The following is a 23149-nucleotide window of genomic DNA, read 5'->3' as shown; positions in this document are numbered from 1 at the left end:
ATATATATATACATACATACACACCTACATACACACATACATTTATATATAAAACAAAAAACACTATGTTGCCCCTAGCCATTCAGACGCTTCATTCTAATGCTAGAGATATTTTACTCCATTTACTATTATGCTTTACAAGAATACCTTTTGACTCGGCCATTTTATGCTCTATTCTTCTGTTGTGTTTAAGAACATTTTTGAAGTGGGATAAAGTGGGTATTTTTTCTTTATCTCTAGATTTATAAAGAAATATTTTAAAACATAACAGAACATAGTTAAGTACGATATCATCAACACCTAGTAATATATTATACAAATTGGATTCTGGCAAATTTATTCCGAACTCTTTAAAATGATCACGAATTTCAAAATATAGATTCTTAGACTCCACACACTCAACAAACAAGTGGTCGACTGTTTCAGGATGCATATGGCAAAAAGAACAAGAGGAATAATCGAGAATTCGAAAACGATGTAAATCGCGATTAAGAAACAGTATATTATTTAAAAGCTTATATTGAAAAAATCGAGAATAGGTATCTATGGATGTCTTATATATCCTATTATAAATACTATTCCAATCCCAAAGATCATTCTGATTTATTCTTTTTACTAAATTACCTTGAGAGGTCGGATGTTTGAATTTTTTCTCTATGAACCACTGTTACAGCTGCTTTGTATTTATTTTACTCAATTCCCTATTTTGATTCCCTAATTTTAAGCTATCAGGATTCTGTTTGAAAACATTCTTTTTTCCTTTTATTTGTTTTTTCCATAACGCCGGGATTGCTTGCTTTATTCCAGCCCATCTCATGAAATCTTTATCCCGAAGTCCTTTACGTTTTGCATATTCCCAAGTTATTTCACCATTGTCATCACATAGGTCTGAGATGTTTTTAATATCCAAGTCGACGAAGTAATCATAAAAAACGGAGTTTCCTTCTATTTGTATATATCTATTATTCCAAATGTGTTGATTATATATATCATTTGGTTCATCACTATTACTTTCTGATATCTCTGACCACGTTATTAGTACACTCTTGTAAAAAGCTGGAACAATATTTGGTATCCTTTTTCTATCAAAATTTATCTTTATTTGGTGAAATCCTCCTACACTTTTAAGATATGTGGATGGAATTTTACTTAAATTCTTATTTTCTTCATTTGATCGGAATAGTTTAATTGCCCATTTGGCTCGATTAGCTTTGTATACAGGCTTGAAAATCCGGCAGTTTTAATCCTCCTAACTCATAATCGCCAATTAACGTACTGTGTTTGATTTTTGGTTTTTTTCCATTCCATATGAAATTTTGTACTGTACTCTCTATTATCTTAACAAAATCTTCTGAAACATGAAGCACGGAACAAAAGTAGAGCAAGTTAGGCAGCGCGAGTGACCTCAAAACTTGGATTTTACCATAAAGTGTTAGGTTTCTTGTCTTCCATAACGATAAAATTGTCTGAAAATTAGTGAATATCCGTTTAAAATTTTGTTCATATCTGCACTTATCATTATACGAGAAGTATATACCCAGTATTTTTATCCCTTCTTGATAAAAGTTTTTCCATTGGAAATCTTCATTCCATTCTTGTGGTTGGTCCCGATTTACTCTTCCTAACCATCCGACTTCTGATTTGCTTACGTTTATTTTTAAAGATGAGAAGTTATGATATTGTTCTAGTAACTCCAACACGTTGTTGAACGAAGTTATGTCTCCTAAGAAAAAGGTGGTGTCATCTGCAAATAAAACCAACTTTTTTTCCTCTCCTTCGATATTCACTAGATATGATAATTTAACGATACTGACTGACTGACTTAGAATATGGTTGAGCGTAAACCCCATTATATACGCATTTAATAGTTTTTAGGAATGGAAATACAAGTATATGTATACAAGTAAATGTGCGCATTTTGTATCATACTGAAAATTTTCAACGATGATTTGCAAAAAACGTTGATGTTATCCGCTGATCTCCGCATATTCGATATATAAATCACCTAAATGATACTGGTCAATAATTTAACATACTCTAAAATGTAATGAATTCATATTTTTATGAGTAAAAGGCTCATGATATAGGGAACCGATAATTGGTTCCTTTTTCCGCACATATCATGAGAAAGAACATGATATGGACCCGTTTCTTAAGTGCCAAAGTGCCACAAATCGAGTACAATATTGGAATTTATAGGTAAAAGTGATTATTTCAGAGTTTTCAAAATTGGACGAGCCTTTAGGTGAGTCCAATTTAAGAACTTTTGAAACATCACGAGTATCTATGAATTCAGAATTGTACGAGAATGTTGTGCGAATATATAATTTTGTTCATAATGCACTCAACAAAATTGAGCAACTTAATCAGGAATTGAGTGCAATTTCGAGCAATTTTGAATCAGAATCTAGGTGATTTTGTTGATTGTATTATAAAAAAAACGAACAATTCAAATTTCGTGACCTTGTGTTTTTTCCTGCTAAATTAATGTTCTCAGCAAAAGCAGAAGGGATATTTGTGAGGAGAGAGATGCTCGAATTCTTGATGGGAAAGGAATTTAAAGTGACAGACCTTTGATAGTGAAGTAAAATTCAGTCACTTTCATGGTTAAGCAGGAGCGGAATAAATTACAGGTCTTTTTTAAAGAGTCTTGATTATCATGTACTCTAGGGAATCGTTAGCATCCGATTTCTGTGTTAACTGAATACAATAAGCGATTTCGGCATCAACTCGATATTACGTCACAATTCGCAAGAAAGCTACCCTAAGGCTGCGTTCATAATGTATGGCAGAGGGGGGTGGGGCAGGTAAAATCTTTAAATGATAAAAACATTTTTTAGACCCCTCCCCCCCCCCCTTCCCCCCTGAAGTCCTCCAAAAAATAACTATCTCCCCGGGCAATCTCTCGTAGCTCCTTAAAATTTTGCATCCCCCCGCAATTCTCTGAAAAAAAATTTTAAGCCCCCCTTCCCCCCATTTTACTGGTGAAAAGTTTTCCGATACCCCCTAAATTCACCTGCCCCCCTCTGCCATACATTGTGAACGCAGCCTATTTAGCTACCCTACTGCGCTTTCGCATGCCTTAGACCACGATGTTCACTTTCCGTGCGAGTCCGGTCGGACATATATAATGCATCAAATTGATCTGATCCTCGAAGCATATGAAGCAACTTATGCATCTGCAAATTGAAATGATTCTGAGTCTTGAACGGGACTGATTTGAACCTAGTCTCATATGAGACTTGGCAGCTCAGTGTGGTTAGAGCTTGGCACCGCAACAATGACAATAGTTGGGGTTAGAAAGCCTAGCACATGAATGATAGAAAGCCTAGCACATGTTGGGGCTAGAAACCATAGCATATGTTGAGGATAGAAATTCTAGCAAATGTTCAGCTAGAAACACTAGCACATATTAGGGTTAGAATCAATAGCATATGTTGAGAATAAAAATTACATGTTGGAGTTAGAAACCCTAGCACATGTTGCGGCTAGAAACCTTAGAACACGTTGGGGTTAGAAACCCTAGCACATATAAGGGTTTGAAACCCTAGCACATATTAAGGTTTGAAACCCTAGCACATATTAGGTTTAGAATCAATAGCATATTTTGAGGATAGAAAGCCTATCACATGTTGGGGCTAGAAACCCTAGCACATTTTAGGGCTGGAAACCCTAACCCTAATCAGGGTTAGAAACCCTACCACATGATGGCGCTAGAAACCCTAGTACATGTTGGGGTTAGAAACCCTAGCACATGTTGATGATAGGAAGCCTAGTACACGTCGGGGCTAGAAACCCTAGCACATGTTAAGGATAGAAACAATAGCACATTTTGGGGTTAGAAACCCTAGTGAAAATTGGGGTTACAAACCCTAGGACATGTTGATCATAGAAAGCTTAGTACACATTAGGGTTAGAAACCCTAGCGCAAGTCGGGGTTAGAAACCATAGCACATGTTGAGGATAGAAAGCCTAGCACATATGTCGATGATAGAAAGCATTGAAAAGGTTGGGGCTAGGAACCCTAGCCCTTAATTAGGGTTAGAAAACCTAGCACATGTTGGCGCTAGAATCCCTAGTACATGTTGACGCTAGAATCCCTAGTACATATTGGGGTTAGAAACCCTAGCAGATGTTGATGGTAGAAAGCCTAGCACATGTTGGGGGCTAAAAAGGCTAGCACATTTTAGGGCTGCGAACCCTATAGTACATGTTGGGGTTAAAAGCCCTAGCACATGTTAGGTTTAGAATCAATAACATTTGTTGAGGATAGAAAGCCTATGACATGTTGGGGCTAGAAACCATATCATATGTTGAGGATAGAAAGTCTAGCAAATGTTCAGCCAGAAACCATAGCACATGTTGATGATAGAAATCAGTCCTAGTACATGTTAGGGTTAGAAACCCTAGCACAAGGTGGGATTAGAAACAACGTTCTCCTCGTTAGGACAATCATAATCATTGAATGTCAAATCACGCATAATCATTGTTTTGACAAATAAGTCATGATCAGAGAAAGAGATATTCGGAGATATTCAATCAGGCAAGTACAAAAGAGTAGCTTAATTTAAATTCCATGTCCGCTATACTAATGGATTTACGCATTTTAAATTTTGATACATATCGACTTATTTCAACTTTTGATATATTCATAGACTTGCTCCAAGTCTCGCTCGTTATTTTTTCCGTTGGTGAGTCGTCGAATTCAGATTTCGGGCACTTCCGGTTCCGACAGATTTCCGAAGGGAATGGCCGAAACAAAATGAAAAGCGAGCGAGACTTGGCATCTCATTAATAATCGCAGAGAGGATTCTGTTCGCTGACGTAATATATCGACTCATTCTTAACCAATGAGGAGCAAGAACATGAGAGACCAAAACTATGTCAGGGGGAGTCGTATTGCACGACTTTATCATTTATCGTCGGCCATTGGTAAAATTCGATTTGGTTCTTGTATTTAATGTTCATGGTTGACCATGGTCAAAACATGGTCACATCATAGACAAACTATGGTCAACCATGTTTAAAAGCAAAACCAATACCATGGTAGACCATGGTCAACCATGTTTGAAAGCAAAATCGTTACCATGGTCAACCATGTTTGAAAGCAATATCAATACCATGGTATACCATGGTCAACCATGTTTGAAAGCAATATCAATACCATGGTTAAACCATGTTTGCAAACAGCACCCGTGCAGCATGGTCAAGAAAAGCCTACATAAATATACAATATCAGGGTGCAAATCATACTGAGCAGTAGTATAATTCACTCATTAATAGAAGGAACAAAATAAATAAAACAATCATTGCCTTTTCAAACAAATTTTTGCACTTTTTTAAAGGAACATAAAATAACTTGTATACAATCAGTATGTAAATATTAGCCAAAATGTTTGTTTCTACACTAAAGTTACTATCATGACATTGGGTTGGCCTGGTGCTCTAGTTTTGTCCTGACAGCTTACTGTACTTTCTGTTCAATGCTTAATGCACATCTATAGTATGGCAATTTCTAGGAGAATTATTTCTATTTTGTCATATTATAATACACTCAATAAAATAACTTGATTATGTATACAGGCAATCTGTTTATGCATTTTAATGTGCTGACTATAATTTTCTAAAAGAAAATTGATCAAAGAAACAGATAAAATGACTTTGCTTAAAAATACTTTTTCCATACAGTTTTGTTGAGTATAAATGAATAATGGCAAGACCTTCTTGAAAAATTCATAATTTTCTCACTAAATTAGAAATAAATTGTTATAAAGAGTTCAATTTGTAATAGCTTCTGCAAGACTTTTCCAAGTATGTTGTGAATTTTGATTCCCCACTATAATTCCTTGTGGGTTTTTTACCCTATCAAAATATTTTCTCTGCTCTGTACATTACTTCTTGTAACAGATCTTTCTTGAACCTTAAAATCAATATGGAAAGATATAAAATAATTAATGTTCTGTACTTTTATGAGTTACGTGCACTTGCTATACATTCTGGTTGGCTATTATTTAATCCCCAAAGAACTCAACAAGAACGTAAACGATTCAAGCCGTATTTCGAAACATAAATGTTGTTTCACGCTTTCGAAAAGCCAGCCAGGCATTCAGCTTCTTTGACCGACCTCATTAAAATGCTTAAAGCTACGGAGAGCAAGATTCCAGCCAGTTAACTCCAGAATAAATTGGGTTTGAATAAAAAGTGAAAATCAAAATAAGAGTCTCAACGGTACATGCCTGATAGTGATTCAATCCATGTCCTCATGATCAGCCACCGATTTTGCAATCCAGGGAAGTAAAAATTGAACTCACTGCAGGATATCAAACTCTTGCTGAACAAATTCAGCTTCCAAAACTCATAAAAACTTCTTTTGAACAGAGATTATACGGTATTTTCTCTACAAGAAACGGTTACCGGTGAATAACAAATAACAACAACAGAGGGACCAAAACACAGACTATGAGCCCGCGTACATACCGGCTAATCACCAGTCCACTCACGGTCACAGTACAGTTTCTTAGTGGAAAGAAACAAGACTTGCAAATGTGTAGAGATGGTTTGAAGATGTTTATATTTTAAATGCACTGGAAATAGTTTCAGCAGTGGGTAACAGTAACAGGAAATAAATAAGTATATTTTTCAATAATGTATTGTGTGGAAGTTTATTCGAAATGCACTGGTAAGCTAAAATATGGATTTCAAAAACGAATTGTAAGTAAAGGTTAACTTTTAAAAGGCCTCACTTACAAACTTACTTACAAGTATATGGTGTTAGTCTCTTGTTAGTTTCTAAGGAAAAAATTGACATTTTTGCTAGAAAATGGGTAGAGAGTTATGATAACTCAGATATTCTGGCTGACCATGGTTGACTGTGTACCATGGTATATCCGGGCATTAACATATTTTGACCATGGTTGATAGTGTAACATGAAAATTGATTCTTATGTTTAAATGTTCCTTATATATTGACTGTGTGTCATGATCATCATTTTTAACACTTTGACCATGGTTGACTGTGTACCATGGTTATCCAGACATTAACATATTTTGACCATGGTTGATAGTATAACATGAAAATTGATTCTTATGTTTAAATGTTCCTTATATATTGACTGTGTGCCATGATCATCATTTTTAACACTTTGACCATGGTTGACTGTGTACCATGGTTATCCAGACATTAACATATTTTGACCATGGTTGATAGTGTAACATGAAAATTGATTCTTATGTTTAAAAGTTCCTTATATATTGACTGTGTGCCATGATCATCATTTTTAACACTTTGACCATGGTTGACTGTGTACCATGGTTATCCGGGCATTAACATATTTTGACCATGGTTGATAGTGTAACATGAAAATTGATTCTTATGTTTAAATGTTGCTTATATATTGACTGTGTGCCATGATCATCATTTTTAACACTTTGACCATGGTTGACTGTGTACCATGGTCAACATTATTAACACTTTGACCATGGTTGACTGTGTACCATGGTCAACATTATTAACACTTTGACCATGGTTGACTGTGTGGTCATCATTATCAACACTTTGACCATGGTTGACTGTGTACCATGGTCATCATTATCAACACTTTAACCATGGTTGACTGTGTGGTCATCATTATCAACACTTTGACCATGGTTGACTGTGTGGTCATCATTATCAACACTTTGACCATGATTGACTGTGTGGTAATTATTATCAACACTTTGACCATGGTTGACTGTGTACCATTGTCATCATTATCAACACTTTGACCATGGTTGACTGTGTACCATGGTTATCCAGGCATTAACATATTTTGACCATGGTTGATAGTGTAACATGAAAATTGATTCTTATGTTTAAATGTTCCTTATATAATGACGGTGTGCCATCGTCATCATTATAATAAACTTTGACCATGGTTGACAGTGTAACATGGTCAATGACAATGAATAAAATTAAACATATTTAAAATATTTAAACATTGATTTTAGCTTTTGTTCCTTTATACTTTCTTATATTTAAATTAATTTATGCCTTTTTTAGGGTAAAATCAAACAAAATGTTGTTTGACCATGGTTGACTGTGTGCCATGGTCATCATTATTATACTTTGACTGTGGTTGACTGTGTAACATGGTCATGAAAAAAATGTAAATTAAATTAATTTAGAATATTTAAAAACTCATTTTTAGCTTTTGTTTCTTAATATTTTTCCCCATATTTATATCAATTCATGTCTTTTTTTGGTAAAATCAAGCAAAATGTCTTTTGACCATCATTTACGATGTGCCATGGTCATCATTATTTTCTGATCATGGTCAGCCACCATGTTTTAGACTACCGTCAAAACATGGTTCACAATGAAAAACCATGGTACCATGGTCATTTCTAACGCAGGCACACCGCTTCGCAAAATTTAATGGTAAACAGACCTACAATATGAGCTTTTTAGTCATGTACTATCGGTAGGATAATTATCCCAGCATTATATGAATTAAGGAAAAAGTAGAGGTCTTTATTTCCTTTATAGTTTGCATGTATGCTAGCATAAACAAAAAATTTATAGAGGAGCATTGCAGAGAAAAAAACAACCTTTGGGATTAAGAACTGTTTCTGCAATAAATAACTTACAATAATAATCAAAAAATATTTTGTTTCTAAAGTAAAACATATAGTTAAATGTTATCTGAGAATGTGCAAATAAAACCTTACCTAATCTCAATATAAAGTAGTTTTGGTGCGAACCCAACTGAGGCAGATTTAACATTTAAAGCTATTTATTACTTATTAAGTATTCTTCTTAAATTTATATTATCTTTTATTCTTATTTATTCATTTGTTTATTTATTTTTTTAATACGTAAATTATTCATTTGTTTATTCATTCAATCGTTCATTCATACATTCATTCATTTATTTATTTATTGAATAGTTATTTAGTTGTTGATTTTGTTTTTGATTTTGTTTTTGCATTTTAGAATATCTTAACTGTATTGCTGTCAACATCTTTTGACTTTGGTTTTTCACAGTGTTCAGTATTATTCACAACATAATCTTTTTTATATACATATAAAATTCTTGATATTTACAATGATTAAACAATTCAATTTTATGATTTAAGTTTTCCGACACAATATGTTTCTTCAGTTATTTGCAAAATATACAGTGTATGTCAATATGAAAAACAATATAATTATCAACAATTGCATAAAAGGAAAACAGAACAAGAGAATTAAAAAAGCATATATATTACATTCAGGTAACTTGAGAAATGAAATGGCCTTTATTTATTAATCAATGATTATAGTCTTACTTATAAAGTAACAACTGTATCTAACCTGTTTTTTTAAGAAGGTCACTATGCTGGGATGCCCATCACCCCAGAACTTACTCTTCACTCTTGGTCCAGGACTTGTCCGAAAGAACCTAGGGTGTCAGGAATTTGGTTTGATTTTAGAATTCCAAACCTACTTTGAGGCATTCGAGTGCAGTTGAGGCTAAAGGGGTTTCCTCTAGAGCTGCCCTTTTTTAAATTCATGTTTGATTTCTTCATATTTTACCCAGAATAGATGATATTCTATCAGTAAATTTGCATGAATAAGCCAATTGGGCCATGCATGGCTGGCCAAAACAATAATTGGTGCCTTTCTGTGGGTTGCAGCTTTTTAATTATTCTTGTTTGGTTGTTGGTCTCCAAGCATTTGCATGCTATGCCATTTGATTTACAAAATATTGTACTTTTTCAAAGGCATAGAATCAGATCAGCCAAGCCTAGTTCTGATGTCAACACTTCCCCACTGCCTCTGCAAAGCGTTCCACTCTCAGCGCCAAGCTTGGCTTAAGGCTTTGTTTTGTTTTGTTTTTTGTTTTCCCAGGCCCAACACTCAGTCAGTGCATGCGCACCTGAAAAACTGACAAGATTATTAAGGTTGTTCCAATATCGTGTTGGTTAGTTACTTCTAGCAGGAGTAATCACACATGTGTATAGCAGTACACGAGCTTTTTTTAATCAAGACTCAGTAATGACTAACAAAGGTTACTTTGATAACCGGATATATGCATACGTCATATGTGTACATATAAGATTACATAATGCAACATCCCCCCTTTTTTTTATATAAAGTGAAAGGTTACAGGGACACTAAACAAAACTAAAATATTTCTTCAAATGTCTAATGGTACCTAATAATATATGATAATCAAAAAATATAAAAAATCATCATCTGTTTTCTGATGAACATGTAATCATTGTTCAGTTCATAATTGATTGATAATCTGTATTGAATCATTTTAATGTTTATTGGATATAGTCCTTTAAATATGTGGGTGGTTTTCTTGCTCTTTGCGGGCGCGAGGGTATTATGGGCTCATCATTGGGCGCGGTAGGTGGGTTGACAGGGTCTGTCTGTGGTGCAGGTGTGATATCTGCAGGGCGTGTTGATGGTATCTCAATTGGCCTCCCTGTCATCGCTGGATGCGGTGTTTCTTTCTCCGCTGTCTTCTTCAGGTGACACCTGTTTCTGCGGTAGGTATCTCCTTCTGGTGTCTCCAAAGTGTATGAACGCTCATCCAGCCGTTCCTTTACTGTTGCCTTTTTCCAAGTCTTTTTACCGAGTTGGAAAGGTTTCATCCTCACCGTATCACCTTCTTCCAGTGGTTGCAAATCTTTCGCGTTTCGGTTATAATATTTGGCCTGTTGTTGTTGGCGTCGCTTCAGATCTTTGATTTCGGCTTCTGGAAATACCACTCGTGGTTGGAGTAGTTGCTTAGTCATAGGCAGCAATGTCCTCGTCCGTCTGTTTAAGAGTCTTTGCGCTGGACTTGATTCCATCCCTTGGGTCGGAGTGTTTCTGTAGTCAAGAAACGCAAGGTAGGGATCAGATTTAGCGTCGATTGCTTTACGCAGAAGCTTCTTTGCGGTCTTAACGCCTGATTCTGCTTTTCCGTTTGCTTTGCTGTTGCCCGGACTGCTTGTCCTGTGGACAAAGTCCCACTGTTTTGCAAAGTCTGCAAACTCCTCAGAGTAGAACTGAGGTCCGTTGTCGCTAATCACCCGTTCAGGACATCCATATCGCGCGAAGTGGTTTTTTAGCTTTAGAATGACTGTTGAAGCTCGACTGTTTGGAAGCCGATCGATTTCGAAAAAGTTACTATAGTAATCTGAGGTTACTAAGTACTCTTTTCCATCTATCGTGAATAGGTCTGCACAAACTTGCTCCCATGGTCTCGTCGTCACTTCGTGTGACATGAGTGTTTCTTTCTGTGGTGTCGTTTCGTAGTTTCGACAGATTTCGCATGAGGTAATCAGTTCCTTTATCTCTGCAGACATGCCAGGCCAGAACAAGGCTTCACGGGCTCTGCGCAGACAAGATCCAATACCTAGGTGCGAGGAGTGTATTTTTTGCTTCATATCTTGTCGTAAGCTTTGTGGAATGACAACTCTCTGTCCTCTGAATATAAGACCATCTTGTACCGTTAGTTCATCTCGAGTGCTAAAAAACGGCTTAGCTTGTTCAGGGAGGTCCTTTCTTTCTTCTGGCCACCCTTGTAAAACAACTTGTTTTAGGATCTGCAGGGTTTCGTCTCTCTCTGTGGCTGTTCGGATTTCCTGAATCCTTTCGCTGGACATCGGTAGCCAACTCGCGTTGTTTACTACCTCAAACTCTGTACCAGATGGGTGTTCTGTCGAGGCTAAGTAGGCTCGGGAGAGAGTGTCTGCAAGGTACATGTATTTTCCTTGCTTGTAGTTGACTTCAAAGTCATACTTCTGCAGTCTCATCATCATACGTTGTAGTCGTGGTGATGCACAGGTTATGGACTTTTTAAGGATGCTTTCCAGTGGCTTGTGGTCGCTGCGTACTGTGACGTGTCGACCGTAGGTGTAATGGTTAAACTTTTCTAATGCAAAGATGACTGCGAGCATCTCTTTCTCTATCGTAGCATAGCGTTGTTCCGTCTCTGTTAGGGCTCGACTTGCGTACGCTATGGGCTTTCCTTTCTGTAGTAGAGCTGCTCCTAAGCCTTTGTTGCTTGCATCACATTGCACCTCAAGCTCATCTTCCGGGTTGTAGTAGCTCAATACAGGTGCAACAGTCACTAGTCGCTTTACCTCTTGAAAGGCGTTCTCCTGTTGTTGAGTCCACTCCCACGGCGTGTCGCTACGGGTTAGCTTACGGATGGGCTCCATGCAGTCGGCAATCTTTGGTAGAAACTTTGCCAGGTAGTTGACAAAGCCATTCAGACGCTGTACAGCCTCGACGTCGGTAGGTCTCGGCATTTCTTGTACTGCGGTTACTTTGTCTGGGTCGATCTTTAACCCTTCGTTGGAGAATACATGTCCCATGTACTTCACTTCATCTCGCCTCAGCTTTACTTTGTCTGGGTTGAGTGCAACGCCGTACTTTTTACATCTGTTCAGCAGGTTTAACAGTTTACGGTCGTGGTCCTCGTTTGCCTCTTTGTCGGTTGTTCCTACGCCGTATATGAGTACGTCGTCTGTGATGTCGAGGATTCCGTCTAGTCGGTCAAGGACTTGGTCAACTCGCTTCTGGAATATCTCCGACGAGACAGTAAGGCCAAAGGGAAGTCTGCGCCACCGGTATCTTCCGTGTGGGGTAGAGAACGTCGTCAGCAGGCTGGACTGTTCGTCTAGAATACAGTGCCAGTATCCTGAACGGAAGTCTACAGTCGAGAAAACCTTCGCTTTCGAGAGTTCTGGTAGTAGATCATCAAGCACAGGTAGCTGATATCGTTCTCTTTTGAGCGCTTCATTCAGTGGTTTTGGGTCGATGCATATTCTCAATGCTCCGGATTTCTTTGTAGCCACGACAACGCTGCTGACCCATGGTGTTGGCTCGTCGACTTTCGCTATCACTCCAAGATTCTCGAGTCGGTCGAGTTCCTCTTTGAACTTCTCTTTGAGTGCTACTGGTATTCTTCTTGTAGGAGCTACCACTGGCGTGAAGTTTTCGTCTACTTCTAGGTGTACTTCGCCGGGAAAACTTCCAAGTTCCGTTTTGAAGACTTTAGGGAAATCTTCCACAATCCTCTCAACTGTCAGAAGCTGATTGATGCTTTCACCAGGTGTTGACTGACGTGTGGTCGGTTCAAAGTTTTCCTTGTTGATAGTTATCAGGCGCATTTGTTGTGCTGCTTTAGCGCCTAGCAGTGGAGTGAGGTTTTCTCGCACTATGATGAACTCTACTGAAAACTTCTTTCCGGTCTTTGGATTCTTTATGACGACTCTCGCAGTTCCACGCGGTTTTACCTCGGTTTTGTTCCACATAACCAGGGTCTTGTTAGATGGCTTCACTTCATGGCCGTCAATAAATATTTCGGGTAGAATATTAATCGACGCACCACAGTCTATCTGAAACTTTACCGGTTTCTTGTTGACCATCATTTTAGCGTGGATCTCTCGTGGGTATTCTGTGTCATCCACTGTACAAATATTTACACACACATTTCCGATCATCTCGATCTCGCTGTCTGAGTCGCTATGGTTGTTTACGCTGTTGACTTTCTCTGTCTTTTTACAGCATTTTGCGTAGTGGTTTCGACCTCCGCATTTTCGGCAGTTCTGTCCCCAGGCCGGACACTTCTCCTTCTGTAATGGATGATTTCCAGCGCAAAATTTACATTTTGATGTTAGTACATGTTGGGTAGGGACATTCCGATCATTCTTTGGTTTCCGCACAGCACGTTGCCTTGGCTTGGATTTGTGACTCAAAACATGAACTTCTTCTACTTTTCTATCTGCCATAGCTTTAAGTTGTGTAGAAGTTGACTCTGTGCTGCGACATATGTCTATGCAAGCGTTCAAAGTTAACTTTCGTTGCTGAAGGAGCTTTTTTCTCGTTGCTGTGTTGTTTACGCCGAACACGATGCGGTCGCGTATCAGCGTGTCTCTCATGCATTCGCAGAAGTTACATGACTGAGCTAATGTGCGTAGATGCGTTACGTACGCGTCGATCGATTCATTAGGCTTTTGATTTCGACTATTAAATACATAGCGTTCGTATGTTTCGTTCATCTCTCCGATCGTGAACTGGTTGAACTTCGCAATAATATTAGTTAACGTACCCTTCTCTTCCGGAGTCTCGAACGGTAGGCCATTATAGATCTTCACTGCTTCTGTTCCAATGCAGTGAAGGAACAGAGCGACTTTGTAAGCTTCAGGCTGCTTGTCGATGTTCATTATCACTGAGTAGTTCTCCCATGATTGTTTAAACGTCTTCCAGTTCTCGGCGATGTTTTGCTTTGTGTCTAATTGTGCTGGCGGGTGAATGCCATGAATATTCGGTATTCCAGGCAGACTTGATGTCGAAGAAGTCGAAGGTTGATCGTCTTTTCCCATGTTCTTTTCCTTAGGCTGCCACCATGTTCCAATATCGTGTTGGTTAGTTACTTCTAGCAGGAGTAATCACACATGTGTATAGCAGTACACGAGCTTTTTTTAATCAAGACTCAGTAATGACTAACAAAGGTTACTTTGATAACCGGATATATGCATACGTCATATGTGTACATATAAGATTACATAATGCAACAAAGGTAAGAAACCCATTAGTGCTATATAGATGGCTGACATTTTGGGTCCCAAGGGTGGAGGGGGGAGGGGAAGGAGGGGCGGAGCTAGGGGTATGCACAAGGCGCCAAAACAGGAATTGACCTTTCACTTGCAAAGCATTCCAGTGTGAAATTCTGACCAATAAAGCAACCTCATGTTAGGGGGGGTGGGGGGGGTACCTTTTCATAAAACAGGTTAGGTATATGTTTCACCCTTTATTTCTAGGTTAAATATTCCATGCGAGAGTGCCATGATAGTAATTTAAGTAATTTAAGACTGTTGTCAAATTACATGAATTATTTGAATTACTGAGAATCCATGTGTAAATAAAGAAATGGAATTGAAAAGGGAAAGTGTGACAAAAGATACCACTGGAAGAGACCTGACAGCAGGGTCTAAAGGGGGGTTTAATGTCAAAATTGGTTGAAATTGATCTTAGACTATTCTATCTACTATTTTGATTGCTGGTGTTTATACTGTAACTGATTAATTTTACAGGTGAAACAAAAACCAATAAGCATCCTTACAAGGTATGATAAAATATATTTTTCAAAAGCATGGGGTGCCATAAAGATTCCTGACAGTGAACTTACAGAAAATGCTACTCCACCCCCTTCCCCATGCATACCACCCTAATCCAAATAAGTACACTTATATAATTATATCTAAGTGATAGAAAGAATTGTGTGTTATTTTCAATTCCTAATGTTAGGATCTCCCATCAATCCCCCTACCACCCCCACCCCCTTAAGACCTCCATATGAAAAATCCCAAATACGTTCCTGCGCAAGACTTGCAGTTAAGGTTAATTATAGGTAACTGGCTATGATAAACTATTTTCTTGCATCTTTTTCCTGAACACAATATACTCAGTGTTCTTCTGTTGTTTTGTAATGTGTTTTTATGTTCCTAAAATCTCTTAATCTCAGGACAAAGTTTTTGAAAATGTGATATATTGTAATGTGAAAAACAAACAGTTCATTTATTAGTCAAAAGAAAATATATTTACGTGATGATTTATCTATAAATTTATATCAAAGCTATCGATAATTTTTTGCAGATATGTTCATTGTGTGGAGAGAAGAATGGCAATGCAGCAAAAAAGTGTAAAAAATGCAAAAATGATTTTAACATCATTTCAACTCATGACCGGGAGGCATTGCAAAAAAAGGGCAAGACATGTCCCACTGCGCTTATCAAAGGAAAAAGATGCAAATGAGGGTAATTATTACCAACCTTTTTTTACAGTAATAGATATACACCTGGAATCTTCCATATATTCCTGCAAGATTTTGTAGAGCAATTACAAATAAACTATGGAATAAAATCAAGTAAATACTAACAAGCAGTAGCTATTTAGTGACTAATAGTTAAATTAAATGCTAATTGCTAACTACCCCTTAAGTACAAGAATTACCGTTCCCCTATTTAAAAATATTAATGATGAAAATTAAGGTAAATTATACACCGTGAAAAGATGAAAAAACTTACTGATATTTCGGACGCTAGTCCTTCGTCGGAGTAAAAGAGCTTGTACAGCTCACACTAGTTTTTAGCTAGTTATATCTTCTTATTACTATTAAAAAATAAATGGATACCATTTTATGGTTTAACTGCATACTGATTGCTCATAATGAAACCCTGCCAAGTGAACATGAAACATTGTTCAAGATATTTGATGAAATGTTTCACCTTACTTCCCTTAAATAATTATAACTAGCTAAATGACAGAGTCAGAGAATGATTTATTTATTTTCTTTGGCACAGGCAAATATACTTCATTCCCAACATGACTGGGAAATCATTATATTGGGCTACAAGCGGCACAGCAGAGGTAATGATGATGATGATGATGATGATGATGATGATGAATAGCATAATACGTTACTTTGTTGATGTGCTGTTAATTCCATGAAATTCAGTGGGCACAATTTGGATGTATAGTTTATGATATATTGTTGCATAGTCCAGCACACTGTAGCACTGACCCAATAGACCAGTTTCGAATTCCAAATTACCGCTGTGTTCCTTGATTACAGACTCATTTGCACAGGGTTAGCCTTGTATCAATGTTTAAATATTCACAAATACCAACAGAAAAGTAAAGAATGCATAACTTTAACAATACAAACATTTTAAAACTCGACGGACCTTGACTGGAACACGTGAATATTCTGCACAAACTTGAGGCTAACCCTGTGCTAATGAGTCTGTAATCAAGAAACACAGCAGTAATTTGGAATTCAAAAGGCGTCTATTCTTGCTTGAATTAGTTGGTCCTATTCAAGGATTTTCAACCCTGCTGTTCCGAGTTTAGTGGACTCAGCTTAAAAAATTCGCACTTGTCTTGATTGGTTGATATTGAAATACATGTAGTAACCTATCAAGGGTAGCATCCTTGCTCAGTCTACCTATGTTCCAAGAAAACACTTGATAATAATATTAATGATTGACTGCTGACCTTAATTTTTTGGTGGGTTATCTGAAAATGTGTATTGTTCAAGCTGATATAAATAGGACCAGAGTAAAACATCTATTTTATGATTTGTGCATGCATATGTTGTATTTCAATGACAACTAGCTTGCTTTTGTTAGCTGGCTTTGTGGTAGAGCCTTTCATGGTTGCATGATTTTTATAGGTGTTCCACCATTCTACAACCCCACACAATCTAAACCTTTGAGCCACCTTTGAGCAATTAGTGCATTTAGCCTCATATTGATATTATTATTACTATTATATAATATTATGGAACTTGGTTAAGGCAATGATGCTGGGGCAAGTGATTTACTATCTATACATCATCACATATTATGTTCTTTGCATCACCCGCTCTAATACTTGCAACATATGCCCCCATGTGCATCATCTAGGTCAGTGGGGATCTAGGACTGTACTGTTTTCAAAACAAGCCCTTGAAATTCTTTCAGGCGGGATTGTGCACCCCCTGCACTCCATATATAGCTTGGTCTATCACTGCAGGTCTTAACATTAAATACAAAATTGAAATAATGAAATACTCACGGTATGAATTATAATACTGATAACAATAAAATTACACAGGTACCAGTTTTTATACCTATGGAACCCCCGGCTTGGGCGAACAGTTCATTGGTAATGACAAAGCAAGAGGAAGGAGTGAAGATGGGAAAGATGGTCATAAAAATGTTTACTGCATTCATGAAAGGTACAAGTATATGGCATTATTGTGATTTGACAGTTTTGATTGCATATTAATTTCAAACTTTTCTGAAATAACAGTCATCTCCAGCATCAAAAACCTCAACAGAAACGCGAAATACCAGTTGAGTTCATATCACTTTACAACTATCATAAGTCTTCTGTGGGTTGCACTGTCATTTATTAATCTATATTACCACCTTATTCAGTAAGGGACCGGATTCTCCAGAGACACTTACTTTCTTTTTGTTCAACAGAACAAAAGCAAGACAATATCAGAAGCAACGATGGGCCAAAGAAAAATATAATCAACAATACAGACAGTGAACTTGAGAACAACAACAAAAGGCCAACAAATTACAGCAGCAACAACGAAATACAAACAAACAACCACAACAACAACGAAGGACCTACAAACAACAACATCAACATCAACGATGGACCAACAACCAACAACAACAACGACGATGGACCAACAAACAACAGCAGTAACAACGATGGACCAACAAACAACAGCAGTAACAACGATGGACCAACAAACAACAGCAGTAACAAAGATGGACCAACAAACAACAGCAGTAATAAAGATGGACCAACAAACAACAGCAGTAACAACGATGGACCAACAAACAACAGCAGTAACAACGATGGACCAACAAACAACAGCAGTAACAAAGATGGACCAACAAACAACAGCAGTAATAAAGATGGACCAACAAACAACAGCAGTAACAACGATGGACCAACAAACAACAGCAGTAACAACGATGGACCAACAAACAACAGCAGTAACAACGATGGACCAACAACAACAACGACGATGGACCAACAAACAACAGCAGTAACAACGATGGACCAACAAACAACAGCAGTAACAACGATGGACCAACAAACAACAGCAGTAACAAAGATGGACCAACAAACAACAGCAGTAACAAAGATGGACCAACAAACAACAGCAGTAACAAAGATGGACCTACAAACAACAGCAGTAACAGCGATGGACCAACAAACAACAGCAGTAACAACGATGGACCAACAAACAACAGCGGTAACAACGATAAACCAACAAACAACAGCAGTAATAACAAAAACGATGGACCAACAAATAACAAGCAGTAATAACAAAAGACCAAGGCTCGACAACAGCACGACAAACAATCATAAACCTGAAAACAAGAAAACAAAGTTGAACGCCATCATTAATCATCGAGTTGTGGCTTATGTTCCTGATCAGAAAAGCGTTGCAGCCGTTGGAACTGTCCATGGAGATAGAAAAGCGCTCCATGGACACTGTATTTCTCAAGATGTGTGTGCGTAGAAATTACTTACGTACTTTAATATAAATATCTCTGCAATGAAGGCGTTAGCTGTAAAACGTAGACCCTTTTTAATTTCTTTCTCTACGACATCGCTATATGCGTTTCTGACAAGTTTCGGCTGCACGTTGACTTTTTCAAAAGATGTACTATAGAATCATATTAACCCCTCTAGCCGGATAATGTTAGGAAATTGAAATGTATTTAATTTTTTTATTTAATAGTTTCACTACATAGTTAAACAGGTATGAGAAATTACAGGAAACTGCCATTGATTCGCCAGTTCAGCGTACCACCAAAAAGATCAAAAACGGATTGACAACTTTTTCAAGACAGCTAATGAATTTAGTCACACCGACAAAACAATAACAATTGCTGAACTTTTAAGAAAATACGGCTCAGTTCTTTGAACATTAATATCTGATGGGCGAGGTCACGTCATGAATAAATGACTTACTGAAGAAGTGAAGCCATAACTAGGTCCTTCCGCGTATTGGTACGAAAAGCTTTTTTCATAAAGTCTATGTCTCTTTAAATATTATACAGTTATATTATACGGCTTTATACAGTAGAGGGCTTTCATTATATCCGTGAAACACTTTGTAAGAAATTGCACATAATTTTGTACTAATTTGCACAATTTTGTTATAACAAAGTGTTTCACGGGTATAATGAAAGCACTCTAATTATATAGATTTATTTGTAATTTGTATATATGTTGTCGTTTAGGTTTCAATATGATTTTTGAACCAGTTCGATTTTTTAAAACCAGCTCAATTTAAAATAAATATGTATAAGAAAAACTTCCTTCTCTATCACCCTCCCCCGTTGCCCTTTATTCTCTATCTCCCCTCCCCCATTATCCTTTCCTTCCCTCCCTCTACTCCCCCTTATTTCTTATCTGCCTACCTGATACTTATCTAATTTAATTTTTTGTCCTCACCTTGACCCCCCCTGCAGGGTTAGGTGCCACCATTGTAAATATGATTAATAGATATCAACAAAGCTCAAGATTGTTCGCATTAAATAATTTGTTTAACAATTCTGTTATTTGTGTGTTAGAGAATTCCACAACACCCAACGTTTTGATCTCCTTTTTTGGATTCGAACCAAAACCCCCAAGTGAGGGTGACCAAGAGGGAGCTGTGGATGAGGGTGTGTGGATACTAGTTGTTTTGTGAGTTGAATATAGCGGATACTCGCCGGTGAAGTATGTGTGTAAATATTGTGTTGTATGCCTCCTCTATTTCTCAGACAACCATGTTGGCGAGGAATTGTCGTCTTGGAATCACTGGAACATGCAGCAACCGAGTAAGTTTGTCGTGCTTGACGTCAAGTTGGGGATTGTTTGTTGATGATGATGGAATGACGGTCGATGTTGACGCAGATGAGGCTTAGTCAGGGATGATTAGATGGTGGTCGTCCAATAGATGTTAATGGAATTGATGGAGGGTTGATCGATGGCTGGTTAGCAGATGTTATAGTGGCTAGATATTCCGAATTAGCAAGCTCAGATAGGATGGGGTTTGCAGCTTTCTTTGCCTTGGTGGCCTTGCTGGTCAGATCGTACCATTGCTCGGCAGTCCTTCGAAGAATGCTTCATCAGAACTGCCAAGTCAGGCCCAAGTCCATCTTCTCGTCGGCAGTCTTGCCAGTCATCTCCAGGTGACTCATCCACATCTTTCAAAGGGACAACAGTCAAGACACACGGTCTTGAAGTCTGGCACCAGTGTAGGCTACACTTTTCACAATGCTTAAACATTGGGTACACGTCTGGACCTCTTTTCTATCAGTTTTTGTGTATGTACCCACTGGCACCGGAACGAGAACAAAATAATAATAATTTAATAATAATAATAAAAGACCACAGGCTACGTAAATAAAGTTGAGGCTATATGTCGCTCCAGGGGACTCCCTTATAAGGGGGCGGGTTCCTCGTCGTCTTTCTTAGGGTTTTAAATCTAGAATCTTGTATTTCAACAGCTTGGTCCTACCGCTTTTTGATTATGGTGATATTGTTTGGGGAGATAAAGATAATATCACGCTGGAATCTCTTCAAACCCTGCACAATAAAGCGGCCAAGATCATCCTGGATCGTCCTCCATGCTCCTCAGCATCTGATGCTCGGAAAGAACTTAATTGGATGGAACTCAGTAAGCGCAGATACTACCATCGATGTTTACATATTATATTCAAATGTAAAAACAGATTATTATCATCAAATCTAAAACTGAATAAGCTCAATGAGCATGGCTACAACACGAGGCATGGAAGCAAGTTTCGCTTAACACGACCCAAAACAAACTGGGGAAAACAAACAATGCAGTTTCAAGCCATGAAAGAATGGAACAATCTGAGTGACACTCTTAAACAGTGTTCTAATATTAACCATTTCAAATCGAATTTCTTTTAAACCTGTAAACCTAAATAATCTGAACTTTTCATCTTTTACAATTTTACATACTAGTAATAATGATGTTGACTTTTCAGTAACGAGCTTGTTTCGATATTCAACCTCCAAATTCTCTTTTTGCATATTATTGTAAAAATATCTTACTTATCAGGACCTTCTTGAAAATCACATTTGTAAGTGAAGAAGCTTCCTGTTAAAATATGAATGTAAATAAATCAGTATCGTAGTAATCTCAATAAAAACATTCAAAATTCCTGCCGTAACCGTTTCGTAACTATCGAAAGTTTCCGCCACTCACACGAAAATGACTCAATATTAATGGACGTTCCGACAGCTTGAAAAACGAGATATAGTTTCCATGAATAAGTTTATGTAATGAAGCACAACGACAAACATGTAAATACCAATGTCATTGACAACACTTTTTACTGACATTCATTTTATATATGAATGGTATCGTGAATATCGTTTTTCACAACTCATTCATCTCTTGCTGAATTCAGTATCGATATTATATATCAAGATATTTATTCATAACAATTTGTCTTATCAACCATAGTTTTAATAAATTCCGAGTTTTCGGCCTACTCGGCCATCCTCAGGGAAATTACGTTACAATTGACAAAGAAAAACGCGATCAAACCATGGCATATGTGCGCGCGCATTAAATTAAACAAATTCGCGCGCGCTTAGGAAAAAAATAAATACAACGAATTAATTAATTAATCAAAAAAAAACAACAACAACAAAAACAAGCGAACAAACTAGCAATCAAACAAACGAACGAACGAACAAACGAAAAAACAAATATTGTCCCTAATGCTCTTTCACTGACACCCCAGTAATTTCATTTTGATTTGTATCATTGTCCGTATTTTCGTGTTGCAAACAGGAACATGAAAAAGGAAATACGAGATGTTCTGTTATTATCATGAGTATCAAGAAAACAAATAACTTATTATATATACAGTTATTGCAAGGGCGGACCCAGGAAAAATTTTAGGGGGGGAATAATTGAGTTTCTTCGGTCAACACGATGGAAAACAATAACAAAAGTATCTAATTCTTCAGTTTTGCTTTGTTTGTTTTTTTCTGTTGAAGGGGGCTTCAGTCTCGCCACACATACACTTATCATGCAGTTATCGGGGGACGTAAAAAACGATGGGCTTAAATTGCTTATACTTTTTTAAAAACTAAGAAATTCTAATCATTTACTACTAATCTAAGCTTCAATGGTAAAGCACATGTATAACATATTTACATGGAAAGTGCGCTATATGAATTATTTCTCAATGGACACGGTTTTCTTTGTTATTCACAAGGCTTTATTTTTGTTATAACCCTCATTATGAACGCGAGGTCAATATATAGTTATTAACCCGGTTAATAACTATATTTAAAACACTCATGAATAATTCATAAGCTTATGGTCCAATTAAAGGAGGATGTTTACCTAGCATGCTTTGCGCGCCTCCACCAACTATATTACCACACTGAAAAGTCATGTGATCTACTCATTTTCGCTTTGATGTCAATGCAAAAACATCGACTATGGACTCGACTATGGCGATTATAGAGGGAAATCGTGAGCCCTTTTCCACTTCAGATCTTCTCTTTCTCTACTGTATTGTCAAAAAGGATCAATTAGACTGAATTTGCTGGTATTACGTGTTTTAA

The 23149-nt window shown here is 37.3% G+C and overlaps 1 protein-coding gene and 1 long non-coding RNA gene across 3 annotated transcripts; one reads left to right on the top strand and one right to left on the bottom strand.

Annotated features, from left to right (window-relative positions):
- Nucleotides 1–5309: 5309 nt before the first annotated feature.
- On the bottom strand, nt 5310–6496 carry LOC148906730 (uncharacterized). Its single transcript, XR_016121242.1, has 2 exons — nt 6237–6496; nt 5310–5920 (listed from the first exon to the last, which is right to left on the bottom strand). It is a non-coding gene; the product is annotated as an uncharacterized LOC148906730 (long non-coding RNA).
- A 2722-nt stretch (nt 6497–9218) lies between these two features.
- LOC148906729 (uncharacterized) lies at nt 9219–20101 on the top strand. 2 transcript variants are annotated; one of them, XM_089037476.1, is made up of 6 exons: nt 9219–9921; nt 15061–15092; nt 15623–15783; nt 16330–16396; nt 17624–17747; nt 17998–20101. In XM_089037476.1, the coding sequence occupies exons 4-6, from the start codon at nt 16352–16354 to the stop codon at nt 19059–19061; spliced, it is 1233 nt and encodes a 410-aa protein (XP_088893602.1). In that variant the 5' UTR covers nt 9219–9921; nt 15061–15092; nt 15623–15783; nt 16330–16351; the 3' UTR covers nt 19062–20101. The 2 variants fall into 2 exon arrangements, with proteins under 2 accessions (XP_088893602.1, XP_088893600.1); XM_089037474.1 differs by lacking the exon at nt 9219–9921 and adding an exon at nt 14414–14546.
- The last annotated feature ends 3048 nt before the right edge of the window (nt 20102–23149 follow it).

Source organism: Actinia tenebrosa, unplaced genomic scaffold (assembly GCF_029948245.1).
Source record: "Actinia tenebrosa isolate PJP-AT-01 unplaced genomic scaffold, QUT_ActTen_1.0 PGA_scaffold5__44_contigs__length_20552954, whole genome shotgun sequence".
In the NCBI taxonomy this organism is placed as follows: domain Eukaryota; kingdom Metazoa; phylum Cnidaria; class Anthozoa; order Actiniaria; family Actiniidae; genus Actinia; species Actinia tenebrosa.
Note: the sequence above shows the minus strand (reverse complement) of the source record. Positions and strands in the feature narration are given on the sequence as shown.

Bases quoted from the DNA above. Each gene is read 5' to 3' on its own strand.
- LOC148906729 (XM_089037476.1), top strand. From the start codon at position 16,352: ATGACTGGGAAATCATTATATTGGGCTACAAGCGGCACAGCAGAG. The intron at 16,397-17,623 runs GTAATGATGATG...AAAATTACACAG, and splicing joins CTACAAGCGGCACAGCAGAG to GTACCAGTTTTTATACCTAT. The intron at 17,748-17,997 runs GTACAAGTATAT...TTTGTTCAACAG, and splicing joins GTTTACTGCATTCATGAAAG to AACAAAAGCAAGACAATATC.